General features: G+C 50.2%; 1 protein-coding gene across 2 annotated transcripts in view; it reads left to right on the top strand.

The window, feature by feature from the left end:
* Positions 1–16,241, top strand: part of grm7 (glutamate metabotropic receptor 7) — a 166,553-nt gene extending 150,312 nt beyond the window's left edge. The window contains exons 9-11 of one of the 2 annotated variants that reach the window (XM_026166575.1): positions 8,144–8,390; positions 10,484–10,506; positions 14,097–14,158. In XM_026166575.1, coding sequence (XP_026022360.1) covers positions 8,144–8,390; positions 10,484–10,488 — 252 coding nt within the window. In that variant the 3' untranslated portion in view covers positions 10,489–10,506; positions 14,097–14,158. Of the gene's footprint in view, positions 1–8,143; positions 8,391–10,483; positions 10,507–14,096 lie in introns of both variants that reach the window. The other variant, XM_026166574.1, reaches the window with a different exon arrangement.
* The last annotated feature ends 7,356 nt before the right edge of the window (positions 16,242–23,597 follow it).

Raw genomic sequence — 23,597 nt, forward strand, 5'->3', positions numbered from 1 at the left:
GGCTTCATGCTGAAGGCAGCAGGATCAGGCTGCGTGTGCTCAGCAGCGTCCTGTTCTCATGATGATAAGAGCTGTTTGCTGGAGCCTGAAGAGGGATTTGATGCCTCTGACTGTAGCGCAGGTACATTGTGTGTTTTCTCTGATGTGAATGGCTCATTCAGGATTTATCAATGAGAGGATACACTTGAAGCTCAGAGCCTCAGTGAAGAGATGGGCGAGCTGGAAATGAGATCAGAGCAAAGAACCCTCCTGAAGGACGGTCCGGCCCGCCGCCTACAGGACAGAAATCCTTTGAAACACTGATCCAAAAGCCCGCAGACGCTACGCGACCTCACAGAGAAAAACACATTACAAAACAGCGAACACGGAGACTCAGACTCCGGTGAGGTGATCAGAAAGACAAAGGCGACAACGAGAGATCGGAAACGCTGCTCAGATCAGCGCTCGAACTCACGGAGACTCTAAGTCTGCTCCGAGAGCGCCGAAAGGGCGGGAACTTCAGCGTGACCTCAAAGAAAGATGAATGACATCAGCTTAAAGAGACGACCACACGTGTGCAAGAACCCGCTGTTGATGGAGCGCTCGTATGCGCGACGCCCCGAACAGCGTTTCAGCGTCACCGGATCTGCTGCCACATGTCAGCACCTCATGAATAAATCAGACGAGGCCCTTTCTCCTCTCACGCACACGCCAAGGTCACTACGCCGCCATCACGGGGACTCAGACTGCCGCCGTCCAGCTGAATTAGATGTTTTCCACGTGTAGACAGGAAGGAGCCGCCAGCAGGAGGAGGCGGGTATTTGCAATGCTAATGTCTTTGCTTCATGCAGCAGGGATTTTATGGCACTGATGTTTGTTTCCACCTCCTCTCCTCACCTGTCAGCACACAGGACATCGTCCTCCTCTCCTCACCGCCGTGTTCAGTTGGGCTGCACTGATTGGTCGATTCATCGTTTTTCACTTAAAGGAAATAAACTCTGCATATGTTTCTGTTGCTGTGCTGATTTTACTCCATCCACAGGTACTGATCAATGAGTTAAACTGCAGGAATAAAGACATAAAGACCTGGATGGCCGCAAACTTTCTGCTTCTTGATTCAGACCAAACTGAGGTTATTGGCCCTGAAAATCGTAGAAATATGGTGTCTAAGCAGATAGGCCAATGCTAGGCTGATAGACGGACACAGTTTGTCTAACGATGAGCTCGAAGACAAGCAAGCCAGGGTCAGAGCCTCCATCCAGCCTGTAGCTGTTCAGGTCCTTGGGCTGTGTTTCCTGCACAGGATTTAAGGAGCCTGGAGCTGATAATAGCGGCTACGTGTTGGAGGTCATGGTGGAGGGAGAAGGTGGGTGTGGAGATGGGGCAGCTTATAACCCGAGATGGCTCTGACGCTCCTGCAGACTCCCCTCCCTGATTTCTCTCCTCCGCTTGCTCCGAACACTTTCTCTTCCTCTCTGTTTCCTGATGTCAGGACATACGTTATCTGACAGGATTTAATGTGATTTGTTGAGCAGACCATCAGTGCGCTCCCCGGGGTCATCAGTCGAAAAGGTCCATCAGAGCCTCCTCGACCCCCTGCACAGCGTGACAGCTGGTCCCAGGGTAATACAGGTGTATACACATGGAGGTCTCAGAGGTCTCAGGGTTGTATAGTATGGTATCACTTTGTGTAGCTGCTACAGGCGCGGGCTGCTGGGTGACTTCCCATGATGCACTGAGTGTTTCTGTGGCAATGTGAAGACGTGAGTTTGCAGAATAAAACGAATGAGGAAAAATGTGATCTTTACTTTGAAATTTCTTCTTGTAACATTATTTTGCTCACTTGTTTTAAGTTTACAGTAACAGAAATACATCGTTCTGCACATTTGTGGATACTGTTTTCCTAACGTGAAATTTCAAAAAGAAATGAAACAAATTCGTGCTATTTATTTATTCACGGTGGGGAGGAGTTCTTCCAGCTCTGTGCTTTGTCTCCAGCAGCAGCTCCACTTCCTGCCACTTTGTAACAGCAGGAGAAAGTGGAATTTAAGTACCCCAGTAAACAAGTCATCCTCACACACACAGACTCACAGTGCTGACATTTGGAGAGCCAATCAAATGTGAGGACGCTGTTTCAGGACGTCTGTCTCCTCTCTGCTGCAGCTCTGGGCCATCACACAGGTAGTTAGCAGTTAGCTTTACAGCAGGTGGAGAGCGGTGCCACATTAAACTGTGTCCCCCTCCAACTCATCACCACAGCCGCAGCTCAAAGCTCTTCAAACACATTCAAACATCTGCAGCTGAACATCCTAAAAATCCCAAATACTGCTGCTAATAATGACAACAATAATGATAAAGAATCACACAGTAACCTTCACATAATGTACAAACATCAGAAAGAGAGAAACATGACGAATAAATGAACTATGATCAACTCTACAGACCACATTAGAGGTTCTGAGATGATGTTTAGGTGTAAGAGTAATCTGAGTAATCTGTAATCCTGAATAATCCAGAATAACATGTGAAACCACAGCGGTCACGTGCTGGGATTCAAAGCTGACACCCCTGCAGCTGCTGCGTGGCTGAAGCCCTCTCAGGCAGGTTTGTGCCTCAGAGGGCTTCATAAAAACACAGGTGACCTAAAGCAGAGCTGAGGTGTGTCAGCACCGTGCTGCCGCGCAGAGACGTCTGCAGCTTTGGAGGGATGAAGGCCGGCGATGAGGAGAGAGGGCTCAGCAGAAGCTGCAGCTCAAAGAGCTGAGACAGGATTGTTGCATCTGTGACCATGACTCCAGGACAGAAGGTCAAATGTGAGGAGGCAGCAGGAGGACGCCCTTTAACCCTCGTCACCTCCTGCAGCACCGAGCTGCTGTTCAACACCACCACCTCAGTGTGCGTGCATGTGTGTGTCTGCGTGTGCGTACCGTAGTCACAGGCAGCTCTGGACGCACTCTGAGGGCGGTCTCAGAGGGAGGCGTCCACTGAAGCTGAGCTTTGGCGTGTGTTCAGGATTGGTTGCCATGGTTTTGGTGTTTCTGCAGCTTCAGAATGCTGATTGGTTCTGGGTGTACCTGCACTCAGATGCCACAGGTGTCACCATGGAAACCAGCTCAGACCAAGAAGACAAAACATTAGGAACAGACACTGTGACTCTCGACTCACTTCCGCCCTGCCTCCACCTCTAACACCACCTCCTCCTCCCTCCATCCAAACTGAACGTCTCGTCGATCTTCCTCGTGTGTCTGATGTTCTTCTAAACTTTGCAGCCTCTCCTCGTCCCCGCCCTCCTCGGCTAGTCGTTTACGCTCACGCCCACTGAACCTCCACCTCCTCTCACGCACCTCTCTCTCCACCCTCGCCTCTCCCTTCTCCACCCTTAACTGTCTCCAGCTCTGCGGCAGTGATGCTTCATTTCTCTCGTTTCATCGCTCTCCACTGTGCACCATTTTATTTCTGTGTACGGCGCTAAAATAGCGTTAGCATAACTTTTATCAGCGTCTGGAGGTGGCGAGCAGAAACTGTGGCAGCGGTTTTTATTGAGCGCATAAAGAGCAGCTCCGGCCGGAGTAATCAAGGAAGCAGTGTTTTTGAAGAGTTTACAGCACCCAGCAGTTTCTACTTTAAAATCTGTCGTCAGAGGAGTCATGTGCTACGGTGGCTGGGAGGTCCAAAACGTCCTCAAAGGCGGGGACTGTCTTACCTTTGGAATGACCTGAACGCAGCTCGCTCCGGGCCTCAGGCACACGGCAGAATCATGACCACGTTCCTGCCATCAATTGTTAAAATGCGCCTTTGAAGCCTGAGAGGCGGGGAGGATCAGGACAGGGTCATGTGACTAGCTGCAGACCTCGTCACATGACCACTCCTGATCCACATGGTGCGTTTGCAGCAGACTGATGTCAGTTTAGGTGAACCTGCAAATATTTAACTCTGCTAAAAACTGAGCCTTAAACACCACGTACATCCGACATCGCCACCAATCAGATATGGGGGAGGAGCTTATTTATGCCCTTTGAAGGCAGTTGGAGCTCAGCTTCACTGAGTTGGTTCAGCCTGACTTTGACACAGAGCCGGGAAGCAAAGGGCGAATCAGGCGAATTGTTGGCGAATGACGTGTTTTCACACAGGTGACGCAAAGCGAAACCTGACTTCACATAGTAAGAGTGCAGCAGGGTCTACGACGAGGCTGCGACTGTTTCCTCCACCTAACGCCACCGAATGTCCGTGAAGAAGACCTCAGAAGGTGAAACGCCTCCAGTGCAGGACAAACATCAGTCTGAGGTTTGAGCTCCGAGCATCGCCTCTACTTTATGCTCGCTGCCGACACCGTCCGTGATTTGGTGTCGCTTCAACTTCGTGGGTTTTTGCAATGTGGCGCAGCCGTGTCTGCGAGTGCGCCGGTCCATACAGGAAACATCTGTGGACGTCACTCAGACCGAAAGCTTCCTGCAAATAAAAGTTTTGGCAAAGTTTCCCTTAAACTTTGAACAAAGTCCTGAAGAAGTATCAGCAGCAGCTTCCTGATGCTGTGAAGCTCAGACCGTAACTTCTGACACACCCACGAAGCCACGAAGACGTCCAGCTTCACGTCTGAGGTGACGTCTTTCCAAGGTCAAAGTTTCACTTCCTGTCCTGCTTTGAGAGGTTTCCTGAATCCTCCTCGCTCGTATTGTTCGGCTCTGAGGGACACTCAGGTGCACGCACCTGTCCGGGTCTCGGCTCTGCGGTTTCTACCTGGTGCTCTGATCTCTTCGTGAACTCTGAACTCGCTGTTCCTGCCGTCGATGGTTTTCCTCCACGCGCCTGCGCGCTCTGACACGCTGAGCTGAGTGAGCGTCGCTTCACCGCCACAGATGGTGGAAACGACGGGTGAGACCTCAGTGATGAAGGTTTATTAAAGAGCAGCTTTTATGGACATGATGAAGAGCCTCCGTCTGCACTTTGTGTTTACACACAGTTTTAATTTTTCACTTCATCAAACTTTATGCGTACGGCCTCTCGGGCAGGTCAGAGGTTCAAAGAGCGTCACGAGCGTCCAATTATTTGGATAAATGAACCAGTCTGTGCGCTGAGAGCGAGTCAATAAAATGAGAAGCAATCCAACAATAAATCCGCCACAAATGGAAATGAAGAGCCTCACAGAGCGCCGCGCTACAGCAGCAGAGGACATCAGCAAACCAACAGCGTGTCAAAACTTTATCGAAACGCCTCCCAGGACGCCACACGGTGACACGGACGTGGCGCCGAGACGAGAAACGTTTCCCTGTGAACCATAAAACACAGAAGTGTGCGGATGATTTCGCCAGGCGCCGACCGGACCGCAGCTGGGCCTGACGTAGATAAGTTGGAGTCTGTTTCAGCGTTTGCACCTGATGGAGTCGACCTCCACCTTTGTGCCTCACACAGAAACGGCAGGCTGCCTGACGCCGCCTCAGTGAGACGGCCATCTTTGATGTGGTTTCAGAGAAGAGGAGCACGTTTTCATTGGGGGGAGGGCTTTAAATGAGGGGGGAGGAGTCTGTCTGCAGCATGCTGGGCCAGACTCGTTGTTTACTACCAATTGTCCAATCAGAGCCGCAGGAGCAGCCGAGCGCTTGGCCCCACGTGACGGCGAGAAGACGGCAGTAACAGGAGTCATGTGAGAACATCGTAAGGACGCAGCAAGCATTTCAGCTGAAACACGCCGAAGAAAGAAAACGACCTTCATCGTGTCAGGAAAACAGCACAGGGACGCCACGAGTCACAGGGAAGCAAGGAGGCGAGGAAGGATGAAGACTGCGACAGAAAGGGAAGAAGTGCAAAGGAAATAGGAGGCAAGAGAAGTGAAGCAGAATTATAGAAACACAACGTGAAGCTGGAAGAGGCTCTGAGGCTGTCTGCTCAGGAGGAGGGTCACTCCAGCTCGGCTGAAAAGCTGCCAGATGTGCAGCACTCAGACAGATGTGTACAGACAAAGAGCCAAACAGCTGCAACAGAGCAGCGCCACCTACAGCTACAACCACAGACTGTATATGAGCGATGACGTCTGGAGGGCTCACTTCAGTCTGCATCCACAGAGACCTGCTGATCACTCAGCTCAAGCTCCGCCTCCTCACAGATGGACATTAAAGCAGGTGAGCTGATAAGAGCGCTGCCGTTTGGGCTCTATCAGTCGTGTCATCTTATCGCTGATTCACATCAGCCTCGCACAGACCTGACTGCACGATCGTGCGCACACCTGTCAGAGAGCAGCAGGTGTCCCTCCAGAGCTCAGAGTGGACCGTCACAGCTGAGGGCCAGCAGCTCACACAGGCTTTAAACAAACCACTGACTCCGCCTCCTCGCCGATGTTTGCCTTCGTCTGCTTGGAGCAGACAGACGCTGCTCTCGCTGCCCGTTTCTGACGTCTGTCACCTCTTTGTAACGAAGCAAACACACCTGTGTGTCCAGCTCGCACCTGCGGAGGTCTCCGACCCCGAGACCGTGGTCATCAGGGAGGAGCTCGTGTATGTCAGGGTGTCTTTTGCACGCGAGGCGCTGACAGACGGCAGGAACCCTCACCTGTGCACACGAGCTGCAGGTGGGGACTGCAGGGATGAAGATACTGTAGATGAGCTGGACACGTGCAGGTGTGTCTGCTGCCACAGCTTTGTAGAAGAAGACGTGCGTGCAGACTGTCGTGCAGGTAAACGCCGCGGGCTCATTAAACCTGCGTCAGGTGGTGGTGCAGGGCCTTGTGTTCCTTCAGAGCGCGGCGTAGTTTCTTGCTGACGTGACGCAGGAAGCGAGCAGCCTTTCTGCGGGTCTGAATATTCTCCCCGCTGCTCCCCTAACTCTCAGCCCCACCCCGCCTGCTGTGACTTCTCCCCGTTAATGGCGTCGCTCAGACTGTGACAGCAGGGCCATAACACATAAAGACAGTGGGCTGAACTCAGTGAAAGCCACTCTGGGAAGCCCATTACAGCACAGCCGTGCCTCTTTATGCATTCTTCCCGGGCCCGTATCGGCCCTCTATTGGGATCACGGGGCCACGGCTTCGGACACAGGGGCAATATACACACTGCATAAAACATTAATGGCGTGGCTCGGCCGGCTGCCGCTCTCTGCTGCAGGCGAGGGTCGAGAACACGGCGGGTAATAAAACACAATCCTTCACCGGCTCATAAAAAGTGTCGAGAGTTTGCTTCTGAGTGAGGCGAGCTTCCCGAGTCTCTTTACTGCCGCTGACACGAGCGAGCGGCGTGACTGAAATACAGCCGTCACCAGGACGGTACCTACTACACAGCTCTAAAGGGTTAAAGGTCAGAGGTCAGCAGCAGTGGAGATGGATGAACCTCTGCTCGTTCAGGAGTCAGGCTGTTAAGACAGACAGAGATTGATAGTATGATTCAGTGCAGAGAGGTCTGTTAACACATAGTGAGGAAGAAACACCCAGTGCATCATGGGAATCCTCCGGCAGCCTACGTCTATTGCAGCATAACTAAGGGAGGATTCAGGGTCACCTGGTCCAGCCCTAACTATATGCTTTAGCAAAAAGGAAAGTTTGAAGCCTAATCTTGAAAGTAGAGATAGTGTCTGTCTCCTGAATCCAAACTGGAAGCTGGTTCCACAGAAGAGGGGCCTGAAAACTGAAGGCTCTGCCTCCCATTCTACTTTTAAATACTCTAGGAACAACAAGTAGGCCTGCAGAGCGAGAGCAAAGTGCTCTAATAGGGTGATATGGTACTACAAGGTCATTAAGATAAGATGGGGCCTGATTATTTAAGACCTTGTATGTGAGGAGCAGGATTTTGAATTCTGGATTTAACAGGAAGCCAAAACAGGAGAAATCTGCTCTCTCTTTCTAGTCCCTGTCAGGACTCTTGCTGCAGCATTTTGGATCAGCTGAAGGCTTTTCAGGGAGTTTTTAGGACTTCCTGATAATAATGAATTACAGTCGTCCAGCCTGGAAGTAATAAATGCATGAACTAGTTTTTCAGCGTCACTCTGAGACAGGATATTTCTAACTTTAGAGATGTTGCACAAATGGAAGAAAGCAGTCTGACATATTTGTTTAATATGTGCGTTGAAGGACATGTCCTGGTCAAACATGACTCCAAGGTTCCTCACAGTGTTACTGGAACAAAACACCTCTGAGATGAAACCATTAACTAACCCCGTTCTCCCCTCTCTCTCCCACCAGCTGTACATCCAGACCACCACGCTGACCATCTCCATGAATCTCAGCGCGTCCGTGGCCCTCGGCATGCTCTACATGCCCAAAGTCTATGTCATCATCTTCCACCCGGAGCTCAACGTGCAGAAGAGGAAACGATCCTTCAAGGCCGTCGTCACGGCCGCCACCATGTCGTCCCGGCTGTCGCACAAGGCCAGTGACCGGCCCAACGGAGAGGCCAAGACGGAGCTGTGCGAGAACGTCGACCCCAGCAGTAAGTACCTGACACCGCACAGTTAGAAGAGCTCATCCAAACACCTCGAGTGACGTCTCAAAGGTTCTGTTTCTCTCACAGAAAAGAGAGCGCTTTCTGTGAGTTTAACCGTTTTATCAGATTCATTTTTTTGGTACTTCGAATGATCTGGAATAAATCCAAACCTCAGGTGTTTCGTTCAGATCATAAATAAAATTCTGCGGCTAAAACGTTTCTTTGAAATTTGAGCATAAAACTGAAGATGTCACAGACTTGTTCCCTGTTGTTCCCGGAGGTGAAACGTTGACCCTGAACACGATGTTTAAATCTGCCTGTGACGAGTCTGTGGAGCCGGCGTGTGTTTGGACGTCCTGATCGCCGCTTTCAGGCAGACACTCAGTTTCTGTGCTTCAGGCTGAATGAATGAAGCGATGAAAATAAAGTCTGATGCATGTGATCATCAGCTGCTAAGCTACGTTTAGCAGGAAGCAGCAGGAAGGAGAGGAGGGTTTTATTAAATGTTGAACTGTTCCTTTACAAATGCATGAGTGCATGTGCTAATCACGTCTCTGAATACAAACCGGCTTTTATTTTTGCAGCCCTGTCTCCAAGAACTAACGTTTATATGCTGAACACCAGCGTGGGTCTAAACCTGCGTGATGATTGGCTCGTTAGGATACATTATCGGCCTCGTTGTCCTCGTTAGCGTCTCTCCAAACTTCTGAAATACATGAAAAGTCAGATTTTCAGGATCTGTGGGGCGGATTAGCAGCTGATCTCACAGAAAGCAGGGAGTCTGTGTTTGAATGAGCTCCAGTTAATACTGAGAAATCTGAGACATGGATTTAATGTAAAGGCTGAAGAGGACGACTCTGCTGATTCCTGTCATTAACTGAACACGCCCACAGTTTTAATCAATGAGCTAAATGTCTGTAAGAATAATCCATCTGAAACAGAAGCACACGCAGTACGGCTCACGCTGTGTGCTGCCCCTCAGCAGGCTTCCTAACGCTGGCCAATCAGAAGAAGGTGGGCCTTAAAGAGACAGAGGATGAACTAGCGAGCTGCACCAAAGTCCGGGGCTTTTTGAACTGTGACTCATGCAAAGCTGCTCCAGCAGAGTGTGAGATAAGAGGAGATATTTAACCTTTACCATCGTGAGGTAACACCGCTCCCAGGGTGGAGCTCCGTGAGCCCCGCAGCCACCCCGGCCACCTCGCCACCAGGCCTAGGCGTCTTTTCTGGGAGGGCTGCTGCTCACTAACTCTGGGCCACATGTAACTTCCTTTAGTTCCACAGAGACGCTGAAACAACAGGTTTATCAGTCATTCCTTCATCAAAGTGACGAATCGTTTTCAAACAGTAAACTCGCTGGTATGGGTTCACACTCAGACGTGTCGACGATGGACCGTCGCTCTGATCGTTCTCCTCTCAGAACAAATCAGCTGAACATATCAAACCAAGAAACGTCTCCGTGACATCATCAGTGACATCATTCAGACTGATGATGTTGGAGTGAACGGGGCTGCGGGGGCCTGTTCTGCTCTGTCCTCCAGTGCATGGAGCAGAAATCCATCTGAGCCAGAAACGGCGTTTACAACGTTTTTCCTGCTTTCGTGGCGAGCTGATGTCACCTCGTCACAGGTTTCATCACCCGCAGGCGCAGCCTGACAAAGGACCGGAAGTTCCCTGTGGGCGGAGCCAATCACCATCACATGACAGGAAGAGGCGGCTGACAGCAGACCAAACTGAGCTCGAGGTCATTAATGCTTCAGCGTGAGCTCACAGGCTGCAGCTACACGAGTCCTAACAGGAAGTCAGCCATTCTGGAGACACCTAAATGTCCTCGGAGACGCTCCTGAACTCGATCACAGCTGCTCTGAGTGACGCTAAAGGAACGCGAGGTGGGAACGAGCAGGTGCAGGACGAGGATGCGCTCCTGACGCCGCTGAGAAACGCCGCCGTAATAGCAGAGTCAGCGGAAAGCTTCGGCTCGCAGCTTCTCAGAAATAGTTGAATAGTTGAAATTACATGTCTGTGTGATCAAATTACCAGCTCACAGTGGGGTTCCCTCTGGGACCACTCACCAAATCATGTTTTTCTCCCCCTCACAGGCTAATTTCATAATTTATCAGAGGTAAGAGCAAATTAATCTTCTGCTTCTGCTTTGCTGTCCCGACCTTGATCCATTTTCTCCTGGAGGTCTGAGGAGGAGGAGAGAGACCCGAGTGGGGAGGGGATGTAAAAGTGACGTCCTCGGCTCTTTACCGCCCTCTTTCAACCGACTTTAACTTTTACACGAGGAGGTTGTAGCGTGGCGCTCCGAGCGGCAGATTTAAGGCCGTCCTCCGGTGCTTTAACTGCACGTCCGACCCCCAGTGACCTCCGGGGTTCCTGCGCCGCTCCTGAGTCCATCAGGATGTAAAGTGTGCAGCTGTTGAACCTGCTGTGAAACATCCAGCCGACGCAGCAGGCCTTCATCCAGCTTTGGGCTCTGCACGTGCTCAGAGAGTGTCCCAGTCATGGCCAATCCAGAGCTCCCAGAGCCCCCGTGAGACCACTGTGTCCGCCACCTCACCCGGGACCCTCACACAGCCCACCGGGCTTTCGCCACACCGAGTGATCGGGCAGATCGAGGAGCCTAAGTTTGGTTGTTTCCTAATGTGCAGGATCTTCCTGTTGAACCTCTGAAGCCCCTCCCGGGACCCCTGACGCAGAGACGGCTCTGCCTCAGTGAGCTAATTTAATACACCGTGTCACCAGGGGAAAGCGCGCATGTAGCTCCTCCCACACCACAGATGTCAGGATTTAAAACGTATGCTTGATTTGTGGAGCTGCATTAAAGAAATATAGACACAAATGGGCACCAAGTCCCAGAATCAGCAGCCGTGGTGGTAACGTGATCCACGCACGCGTATCGGCTCGAACAAGAGGCTGTAACTGCAGCTCGCACGCCGCCTGTGCAGGCGTGGCGTTTCTGTAACGTGCTGAGCTCTCTGCTCTTCATGATGGCAGAGTACAAATGCAAACATCAGCTTTCAGAGTCCAGAGTTCCTCAGTGGCCGTGACGGGGTCTGTCAATAAGAATCACTCCTGTCCTCGTCCTGCAGACATCGCAGAGGAGACGCCAGAATCTGAGAAACAGTGGCGGTAAAACCGGGTCCTGGTCTGATTGATTAATCTGGATCAGCTTCAGCTGCTCTCAGTAAAACTCGGGAGGCTCCTCGAGGCGCCGTGGCTGTAACCATAAATAATGACACCCCCGCGGGAAAACCTCAGTGGCGCAGCCCGAGGCCCCGTCATAATTACAGCACATCAGTCACTGTAGTTAGTTATGGCACACCGGGGGGGGCAGAGCCATCTGTGGGCCGGCCCACGCTCGCCACTCCGCCTCCCCTCTCATTCGGCCTCGAGCGTCTCAGCGCTCCCCTCCTCCTTCACTTTGTAAATCCTCTCTTTCCTCCTCCTACTCCTCACCTCCGTCTCCATCCTCCCCGCTCCTCCAGCTGATTCCACCACAAAGACTGCTTTCTCGCTGTCTCTCCATCCTGCGGTACGAGGCCTCGCCGCCTCTCTCTCCACGCCGCCGGCAGAGGCCGAGACGAACGTTTATTTTTGGAGCGATTTGACTTTCCAACACTTCCGCGGTCTGTAAGTCAGCAGCTGTGAAAACAGCCCAGTGCAGCAGCACGCCGAGGCCAGAGATGGCCGACTGATCCATAACAGGACCGCGGCGGATTTCTGAGCGTCGTGACGGTAATCAGATCCTCGTTAGTGGGCCTCATGTGACCACACCCCCAAAAGCCTGTAGGAAAACCGGCAGTAGTATCTTGTGTTTCCAGCAGGGGGAGCAGCCACAGGTGAAGCTCATCAATTATTCCTGTTGATATTCTGTCATTGAGCTGAGCCTGTGTGTAAAAGTGTGACACAGGTTTGTATACACGCGTGTGTGAAAGGTCATACAGACTGGCGTTTTCTCCCCTCTGTAACGATGAGGCCGAGAGCGACCAGCTCCCTGACCGATGCTCCTCAACGAGTAATCTCACTCTCTGCACGGAGCAGAAATAAACGTGTTTCCCAGACGTCGGATTTCTGGGGTCTGTGAGTTTTCTGAGACGCTTTCAGCTGCGTTAAAGGAGACTCAGTATCATTTAATCTGGAACCATTATTTTAGGCCTAATTATAGCCAGACTGACTGTTTATGATGAGTGTTGCACAGAAACAGTCTGACTGCAGACGGGGGGGGGGGGGGGAGAATGAACAGAAACGTCTTCTTTTTTTTGACTGAGTTAATTTATTCGGTTATCGAAGCATGCGCGCCTCAGATCATCAGGCTCCGCCCACCGCTGTCAGACGAGCTGGAGATGTTGCTCCTGAATGTGAATGAGACACAAAGTCAGAGCTGCTCAATATGCAAACGCAGCCGTTTTCTCTTTTATCTGCCACGATTGATGGCGGCTCCTGGTTCCCAGCCATTCGTCACCGGACAAATGCTGAGGGTCAAGTGCCAGCGGGGGGGCTGCAGCAGGGAGATATGGAGGTGGTGGAGCTGCACAGCTCACCTTGAACCCCTCGAACACGTCACGCTCAGCTTCCTGCGTCATTCAGGAGCCGCGTGCTAACTCTGCAGAGCTTCAGCACCGACACGGATCAGGTGTCTGCAGGAGCTCGGCTGGACCGCACACCCACAGCAACGCACCATATTTACTCACAGATAAATCCACGGCAGGGAACAGATGTTACAGGTTTGTGCTACAAACGAGCAACGTGGCGAGTGCTTTAATGAAGAGAGCGCGGCGAGCCGATCGAGTGTTACAGGCAGGAACATGTTAGAGACTGATCCTTGAGTTTATTCCAGGTGCAAAACACAGGGAGCCGAATATTTCAATGAACTCTAATAACAATGTTTGCGTCACACAGCCAACAGTACAGCAGCATGTTTGCTGTCCTCCATCAGAGGCTGAAGCTCGTCGTAGGACTGCCACCGCGGGCCGACACCTGAACACGCGTTTGATTCACGGCTCAGCGAGCTGTTAGTGAAACACCTGCAGCTGGAGGTGTTCTCCAGGTCTGTGGGCACGTCATGTTGAAATGACGGCGCTGTTGTGGGGGCGTAATCCATGAAATCTACGGCATGGAGACACGAGGCAGGCTGTTCCCACTGAGTACAAGTACAAAAACACACAAAAGTACACAAACCTTTCAAACATCCATGAACTCTTTATTTACCAGCGTGTATTTACAGGCCCGACGGACGTCTTTCGTCAGTTTGGCTTTAAATTTAAAACCGTTTGAATTTTGCAGTCATTTGAAGATTTGCTTATAAGATGGTAAATAAAGGGTTAAAAGCATTTTTCCAAGATGTGAAGACTCTACTGAGCATGTGCAGATGAATGATCCCTCACAGATTCAGTCTTTTCATCAGCTGCCATCTTTCCATCTTCAGCTCTTTAGCGCCACCTGTGGCTCAAAGTTAGACCCACCGCAGCGGCTGATCGGTCGACCCTCAGATAAGCCCACACTCCTTTTGTTTCTCCCTCTGCTGCAGATGCTTTTGAGTTATGACCTCTCACCGTCCCGTCCTCCCTGCTGAGAGTTCATAATTCAAGCTTTACTTACCCGAACGTCTGTCATCACCTCATCCCTGCTCCATCATTAACCTTCACCTCTGCTCTTCAAGCAGCCGTGAGGACCGAATCTGACCTCTGTGTCTCCTGCCGTCCCCAGGTCCAGCAGCTAAGAAGAAGTACGTGAGCTACAACAACCTCGTGATCTAACGGCGCTCCTCCGTCACTGCAGAGCGAGATGTCTGATCTCCTGCAAGAAGGACGAGCAACGGGAGAAAAGCGGCGACGTGCAGGACTTTTTCTTTCTCTTCTTTTGGTCTCATGTGCTTCACCGCCCATCGGAGACGTTCAGGTGCAAAGCGGAGCGTGGTGGGACGACCTCTGAACTCTGACCCCTCCGGGTCGAGAAAAGCTCCAGAAATAAAAATCTAATTGTTTTGTCGTTGAAGTGATGCCAGTGGTTGTGAGGTCGAACGCGGCGGATGCATCGGGCGGCGATGACTGGGCGGCGCCGATGGGCTCCGTGCCGCCGGTGATGTCAAACGAAGTGTGAGCCCGCCCCCTCGTGTCTCTTTATGTACTTCCAAACTGCAAGTTCTCACCTTCCTGTCCGCGTGTGTAGTTCTTTATGGCTTATATGTCGGCCTCTTTCCGTTGGTTTGATTTCTGTTGGTTTGTAAGACGGCTGCGGTTGCCATGCCGACGACAGATGTACTTTGCTTCTCGGTTTTATTGAAGCCATATTCTTCTTCGCTTGGAGATTTGGAGGGCTTCGCTCGCGCTGCCACCTGGACTCAGATTTTTATCCTGCAAACGTGAGAAAAAAAAGCCTCTGAAAACAAAGTTTTATGACTCGCTCGGCTCGTTTGCTCCTGACTACATATCCCAGAATCCACTGGGCTGCATGCAGGAAACAGCTGCAGGGCTGAAGGCAGCAGAGGATTTTACAGTGCCCGCTCTGGGGGTGTCTGCTGGCAGTTAGCCACTGTGTAGCCTCGGAGCGGTACCTGCACCGTCCTGACCCCAGTCCTCTTACTCCACCCACACCCCTGCGGGTGGAGTAAGAGGACTTATTTTACTCTTTCTTGGACTTGGCCTGTTCCCATCAATCAGGGACCAAACATGGTTTTATTGTCCCCCTGAAAAAGACAAGAGGTCGTTTCAAAAATACACAATCATTGAAATAAACTTCTTTAATAAACATGATTAAAAAATATCATACCTGAGCTGCATGGTCACAAGCTTACGTCCGTGCTGTTGGCTCCTGCAGCTCCACCCTCAGCCTCTTTTACCAGCTACTACAGCGTTTACCCATCACAGTCTATTCATTAAAAAATCTTCACGGTGGAAATCAGAGTTTAAAAAACAGATGAAATCCAAACAGTGAAACAGAGTAAAAGAGGTTGAAGCCTTTTGGAGAGTCGTGCTCCATTTTTTTTTGCTTATATGTCGACGATCTGATGCTCTGAAAGTTAAAACGAACGACTGGGAGCGCCGAGACCTGCTTTACCCTCTGCTTCCTGTTTGGACCTCAGTCACGCCGGCCTGGAGACAGTTACTCGCACGAGCAGATTAACGAGGTTTATTCCAGGTGAGAATCAGCTGAATGAAGCAAACCCTCAGTGTTGTGAGAAACGGCGTTTTCAGAGGCTTTGACAAACACAGCAGGTCTGACCGTTCAGCTGGCCGTGACACGGAGCCAAAACAGTTTTTAAGTGTTTTTAAAGCCGTTCGTGGTCACCTGATGAAACATTCCCTCCCCGACATGCGTGTTCTTCTCCACACACTGTTTGTAGGTGTTTGATGGCGGCGGTGGGGGTGAGGGGCGGACCCTTACCCCGAGGGAGCCTCCTTCGGTCCAGGCTGAGTCTCTGCTGATTTCATGGACTAAAAAAACCAACTAAAGGTGTCGATGTCGAGGTTGTCAATGCATGCCTGATATGTTTGATGTTGAACCAGAAAAAAAGTTCTGTGCCACAGTCGATCCCACCTGTCTGCTCCGAATCGTCCGTTCTTCGGTTCCTCGGAAACGTTCTCGCTCGGCAGAATGCGGCTTTGTTCGGTTTCTTATTCCCTGCGGGAGAAACACACGGAGAATATATATTTAAAAAAGAAAAACACGTTTTAAAAAGTGGAAGCATGTATGTTTTCTACTGTTTGTACTTGGTATATTCATGTTGCCCTTGCTGCTTATGTGCCAATGTTGTGGGAGAGATTTACATTTGGCCACTCATGCAACTATTCTGTGGTGTCGTCCAAGAATGTATCAACATGAAATAAAACATTTGGTTATTTTTTTTAGAAACGCCGTCTGTGTATCCATGACGACCCTGAAACACGCTCTCGTGTGACCCTTCACAGCAGCTTTGCATGATTCACTGTTCACAATAATCCTTCTTTATCTTACAGCCCGTCACTGTAAAAAAGGCCCCTCCCCCTTCCTTAAATCCAGCTTTCTTCTGATTGGCTGCCTCTTAAGACGCTCCTTAAGATGACCATATAAGAATGTTTCTTCACTATGAGGAAGTCCTGCTCAGCTCGCTTGAGCGGCTGCACGACGCACGCCGTCCGGCTGGTCACCAGCACAGAGAAGCTGCTCTCTGAGCGACTGAGAGCGGCGAAAGACGTGATGTCAGCCTGTGAGCTGCAGCGTCACCTACACATGCGCGTATACGTGCACATGTGCAGTAAAGCAAACAGAATGGAGCTCTGTGTCTGCAGACGGCGAGCGCACAGCACAGATAAGCTGCGCTCGCCTGGCCTCTCCACGTCTTTATCTCCAACATGGAGATAAGCTGCTGCGTGGAGAAAAGATGGAGGTCGAGGAGGTCGGCGATAAGACCGCATCTGCCCGGCCATCAGCCAAACGTGGAGGTCAATGGAAGCACTGCCCGTGGTCAGAGAGGTCGCCGCGTCACTGCAAACTCGCAGACACTCAATGATTTACATGTCGAGGAAATCCGTGAAAGACGCTTCGTCTTGTCTGGCGCCGCGTGGAAACAGCACACGCTGCAGCTGACCTCGAACACAGCGTTCACACACACCGAACACACGCCCCCCAGAGCACATCCAGGTTATTTATGAGATTATATCCACTGCAAGTGTCACTCGTGTGGACGTGTGAAACGTGTAACAGGTCCACTCAGAATGAACTCCCTGATGCTTCAACCCCACATGAGAAGAGTCCAGAGAGATCCTCCACGTGCTCGCTTGAACCCTGCCAGCCTCTCAGAGAGCCTGCGCTCCGTGGTTTACATGTCCCGGTGGAAAAAGGCCGGAATACTGATCCACTTTTTAAAGAGGAAGAAGAAAATCAGAAGAAACAAACTTCTCCCTGTGCGTCTCTTTGCAGTTAGCCCCTCCCCCTGAAGCCCTGCCAGTAACGATAGAGCAGGACTTTGGCCGCCTCCCCCCGCACGTCCTCCTCAGCCTGCCTGAGCCGCAGATAAGAGCGGCTGTGGGGAGGGCTCGGCTTCGTGTGGATTCACATAACTAACCTTTGGTGTCCAATTAGATTAGCCGCCGCCAAACCAATTAGTGTTTCTGTGAGGAAGGAGGAGATGCCAGCAGTCGTATTAGCACTGATATCCTCGCAGCAGGCAAACATGCTGACGGAGCTCTTCAGCAGCCACTGCAGTGGAAAATGCAGCTTGTTTGCAATAAGAGAAAAAAGTTTTGGAGCTGGAACAAAAAGCGTCCGGCTTTAACGAGTCAGAGGAGCCTGACAGCGAGGCCGGGTTCATTTCCTGTCCCGAGGAGACAAACGCAGCTCATCCATTAATGAAGCGCGCCGTTTATCGCCCTTCCAGCCCGGACCGCTGCGAGCACCACGAAGCATCGTTTAAAGCAATCAGAGCGGCTTCGCTGTCACGCTCCGGAGCGCTGAGCTCTTTGGGGCGTTTGGGAGGAAACAGGAAGTAAGCGTTGCCACGGTTCAGTAAACTAGTCCCCGGGCGACAGCTTGAATCACCTGAGCACGACTCGTCCCAGGTGAAAAGACAAAGCACAGCACTCTGATGTACACCTCGCTCCACAGACACACACAAGCAGTTACACAAAAACTATTTGACATATCAGTTAAACCCATAACAGTGACACAGATGTGATGAAAGAGCTGAGATCCATGAAGATCAGCAGCAGGACGGCCCAGCTGAAGCACACCTGATTCAGTGTGTTGTTTCCACAGGTAAAGGCAGGGTCACCTGTCACCTCACACTATTATTACATGATACTTATAATATAGCTCCCTGTATTATTGGTCACATGATGTCGAGAGTCCGGATCAGCCTATCAGCTACAGCCACCTGTGGGTCAAAGAGGCCACGCCCCTAATAATGCAAACTTTACAGACTTTAAAGCCTTAATATAGTTTAACAGGTAAGTTATAAAATCAGATGTCATGAGGTAGGGCTGGGTGTCGTCACTGATTTCTGGAATCGATTCAATTCTGATTCACAAGGTCCCGAATCAATTCGAATCAGTCAGAAATATTATAATTCTGATCACTTATCAGCACATATCCATATTTTATATCTATAAAAAGAAAGCTGACACTGTGAGACTTTATCACAGGTGTGAGCGTCGCAGCAGAGGCCTTTGTGTCAAAGTAGCTGAGGATGAAACAGAAACAGGTGAAGGAGGTTTTCCTGGTCTGGGATTTTATAGCAGATGACCCTGAAAATATTCAGCAGTCGATCAAAAACTGAAGAGAACCATGACTCAACATCTGAACATGACCTGATGCTGAAGCGTAGTTTGGATCTTTTCTTGCTGCTGGTTCGGTCACTATTGTTTGGAGAGCAACAAAACTGCAGCTTCAGAATCAAACACAAAGAAGACGTAAACACAAAGCGCCGACCCAACGAAACATCAGAATCAGCGAGCTGTCGGCTTTCAGCCCCGACCGTGTCCGTGCCGTCGGGGGCGACAGCTCGCCGATTCTGATGCGTCGGCGGGTCGGCGCTTTGTGTTTACGTCTTTGTGCAGAATCGTGTTCCTGCTCTCATTCACTGTTTCAGCTGTTTGGTGGTTGTTGAAATTTGTGAGGTTTAACCTGAGATTCTGGCGTTTGGAGTAAAAAATAAATTTACATTTAAAAATAGATTGGGGGTTTTAATGAATCGATATCACGTTATCCAAGCTAGAATCGATTGTAATCGATAAATGGATCATCAAAACCCGCCCCTGCTATGAAGGGAAACACAGGGCCTATGGGGGCTGACTCACTGCTGCCCCTGCTGGATGTCAGAGAAACTGCAGCAGGTCAGGAACCTTATTCATGTGATCCAGACTGTTGACGCTTCATGCCCCCCCCATAAAGTTCAGACTACAGCGGCTGAAGAAGAAGAGCTCCTGCATCAGCGTGTAGGCTGAGGAGCACAGAGCAGCCGGCAGTTTAATCACGATGGAAAAAGTAAAAGAGAGAATAGAAGCTGCAGCCAATCACGTCCCTGTGCTCAGCCTCAGTCCACGCCTCCTCCGCAGCTGTCTCTGCTGATTTCATCATCACCCTCCAATAACACGCCAAACCTCTCCTGACCTCCAGCCTCTACAAACACAGAATAGCAGCAAAACATTGAGAGGAAGGATCGACCCCCTGCTGCTGGGACCACCTGCATGTCCTCAGCTCCTCCTCGTGTCCCCCTCATTCACACACACCTGTGGTATAAGTGACAGGACTGCTCTTGTGTCACAGAAGGGTGATGGGCGGGTGTGAGGAGATAAAGAGCAGCTGATGACATCAGCAGGAGGCTGAAGGCAGCCCCACCTAAAGCACAAACTGCTGATTCAGAGTTTCCTCCTTCAGCAGACGTTCATCAGGGATTCTCTGCCTCCTCTGACAAAAAAGGGCCGGTAATGACAAATATTTCAATATTTGAATGTCTACTGTGAGATAAGCCCAACCTTGTGGCGAGGCAATTAAAGCAGCACGAATGGAAATGGACGATTTATCATCGGGAAGCATCACTGACGAGTGGCGGCTACGGAACAAAAGTCCGGCTCTGACACGGCGCCGGATGGACGTTATTGCTCGGCGGCATCGGCGTCTGCACTTGATGAGGTCCCCCCTGCTATCGGCTCAGAGATAGCAGGTGTCAATGGAAACCAATTTAAGGCGTCCACAGCAAAGTGAGTTATTAACCCGCCTGCCAAAGAACTGTATCTTCCCCTCTCCCTCTTTATTTTGGGAAGAGCGACAGAATGAAAGTGAGAGCGGCGCTTTCAGAAGTCGATTAGCGCTTTGACACTTTGTCTTTTTAAACGCTCGAGTTAGACGCTGAAGCTTCCCAGAGGAGAGGGAGGAAAGACGCTCGTGTCCTTCAAGTGGAAAAGTCAATCACTGTGACTGACGGGAGTCTGGGCCCACGCCACCCACCCAGGGCCGCCCTCTTTCTCCCAGCCACTGCTGCGTGCACGCAGAGGGGTACAGGAAGCCGTCACCACACTTCCTGTCCCAGCATCGTGACGGCCCCAGACTCAGGGCGGACCTTTAACTGATCCAGCGCTCTGTGACCTGAGAGGCCTGCAGAGTGGGAGGAACCAGTTTATTGGTTTTTGGATGGTGGAGAAAGCAAAGAAGCACCACGCAAACGTTTGTGGACTCCAGGAAGCTCTGAGATGGTCCACAGACCACGTTCTCGTGATGAGTCTGGATTAACATGGAAGTTTCACGTCGTGCGAAGCATCGTTTGCTGGTGTCTGGAGAAACACACATTCTCGTTTAGCTGTGTTAGTGAGGACATCTCATTGCTTTCCCTAACCTAACTGTAACCCTGACATCAAAACCACATCTCACACACGTAATGGTTTGATGTTACTGTTGTTTACATGAACATGTGACTAATATCCACACTGATGCACACCAAAAGAAACTATTCAGGGTTTAAAGGTGACACAGTCTGGCGAGGGCAGACTGTATGAATTGAAAAAAGGACCCAAAATGCAGCCTCCAAGGAACAGGGAACCAAACCTGAATGTTAACAAAAAGCGAGCCGTTTAATATGGCTGGTAAAAAAGGTACAAACAACAGGGCAAGGCAACCTGAAGCAAAATTAACACAAACCTAAACTGGGAAATCTAAACAAGCAATAAGACACACCTAGACAAGGAACTTGGAAACATGGCGTGGACAACAGACGACCTGACAATCACACACTGGAAACAGAGGACTTAAATACACAGCAGGTGATTAGGGGGAGTGGGAACACATGGAGGAACAGCTGACTGACATGAGCCTAATGAAGGGACAAGGGAAGTGAAACTAAATACAATGAACAAAGAACACACGACTCCTTCAAAATAAAACAGGAAACATGAGACAGACACGATAATACAAACTTGATAACATAAGACACGCAGCATGAAACACGAAGGGTGAGGGGAACTTAAATACAGGGGAAGAAAACACAAGGAGTCTAATAACCTAATGAACAAAATAAACTCAAACTTAAAACGCTGGGTCAAAGGACCCAGGATCATGACAAAACTTGGAGGCAGGAAGGACGTGGTGAGACGCGTTTCCGTGTTTCATACATGTTTGATTAGGTGTTAAAAACAAATCCAGAGGACAGCTGAAAGTCTCTGCTTCTAAACTTGTGCAGAGCCGATGGGACAGTTCATGTCCAACCACCCGGTCTCTGCGGGAGATGGGACACACTCGACGCCAAAAGGTGGAGCTCCTAATCTGCGACGAGCTGACGCTACAACATGAAGGTTCAAAGAAACCCCAAAAATAAAAGCTGCAGAGATGCAGCAGCGTCGTTGGCATTCGGCGCATGCTTCGCTGAAACCACACTTCTGCCTCCTCTCGCAGCTCGCTGCGCTCGCAGAGATGTTCATTTTCAGATTTCACACTTGATTTAGAGCCAAACCAGCAACATTTAGAACTCAATCAATCTTCCTGTTTTACATACAACCTGAAAGAGCCGTAATTTTCCAATCAGCCTCAGCAGTTGCTGCTGTCACTTCCAATGTATCGCAACATCCCCCAAAACCTTCAAGACCGTGAGCAAAGCCCACTCGGTATTAAAGCGGCATGCAGCGCTGCAATATCAAACCAGCCAGCGCCTCACATTCCCTGCAGAAGCCTCTAAATCTTCCAGCAGAAGCACAGCATCAGCCGACCCCGCCTCATCCCCAGCACTGCGTTATTAACGTGAATATCAACAGACTCTCCCAGTGAGGTGCATCCAGCTCGCTGGCGCCCTCATCCATTCTGCTATCCTCCCTCTGCACACATCATCTGTTTTGGGCTCCTGGGCCATACATCAATGTGGCGGGCCAGAGAAAAGCTCTTTAAGTTGCATAAACACAATGTCGCCCGGGCACCCACCAGCTGCCCGTGATGGATGGGACCGCACACAGAAGAGGGAGCCGGATCCATCCAGGAGCTGACGGCGGAGCAGCGCCGAGCGGGCGGAGAGGCTGCGTGGTCGGCGCTGACGCGCAGCTCTGCAGGAGTGAAGAGGCCGAGCTGCAAGGAGGACATTAATCACGCCGAGCTCGGCCTGACTGAGCCTTTCACCCAAACGCTGCGCTCCAGGGATGGTTACTCTACGCTGCTCGAGCGTTTGTTTCTTCCTCGCTAATCGCGGCGACCAAACCTGCTCCGATCCATCAGCTGGTTACCGTAACAACAGGTGTGACGAATACGCGCAAAAAACAAAAACCTGCACAAACTACAGACAGCTTCAGAGGCTCGACAGCAACCGACCGACGAGTACAGGTCACTGATCAGGAAGAGGACTGCACACTCATCAGCTGAGCTGAGCTGAGCAAAGCTATGAGCAGAGCAGGTCCAAAGAGCCAATCAGAGAGCAGGATAAGGCTATCATCAGAGTCTGCAGACAGAAGACACCTGAAATAATCCTGTTATATTCATCTAAAAACTGCAGAATTTAGAGTTTTGGATTCGACTACTTACTGATGTTTTTGTAAAAAGTCTTTGCTGTTGAAATGTTGCATGACACTGAAATATGAATACATATGAGAAACGAGTTGTTCTGGTGTTTATTAGTGTGCTCAAAGGGTTCATCTGTCCTGGACACATGCTGACTCATGCTGACCAGTGACAGCGTCAGGCTTTTATCTTTAATCAAGCACACACATCCACACATGTGCAACACTCTTTTCTGCCATCGTTGTATTTTACTTGTATATAGAATTTGTATTCTATTTTTATCCTATTGTATATTTTATTCTATTTTATTCTACTGTATATAGTATTTTATTTTGTTCTATTCTGTACAGCTGTGTACTGTATTTATTCTTATTATATTCTCATTTTTGCTACATAACTTTTGCACTGTCCACTTCCTGCTGTGACAAAACTAATTTCCCACGTGTGGGACTAATAAAGCTCATCTTATCTTAACGTTCAAACATTTAATGTCCAGAAACATGGTTCACAGTGGCTGGACGGGACATTTCTTCTTTTATATATCAAATCCTGCCTATTTGTCCTGTTCGGTTAATATTTTATTTTGTCTGTTGGAAAAACGAATTTTTCGTTTTCTTTACTAAAGAAAATGTTCATCGTTACACTGAGCTGACTGTACTGGTGTTACGACCCATAAAGTGATGGATGCTCGGTCCCCCACAAACCCCAGAATCACACCGACGACACCAGCCTCTGCTATCACAAACATGAAGCACAGTTGGA

Source organism: Astatotilapia calliptera, chromosome 5 (genome assembly GCF_900246225.1).
Source record: "Astatotilapia calliptera chromosome 5, fAstCal1.2, whole genome shotgun sequence".
Classification (NCBI taxonomy): Eukaryota; Metazoa; Chordata; class Actinopteri; order Cichliformes; family Cichlidae; genus Astatotilapia; species Astatotilapia calliptera.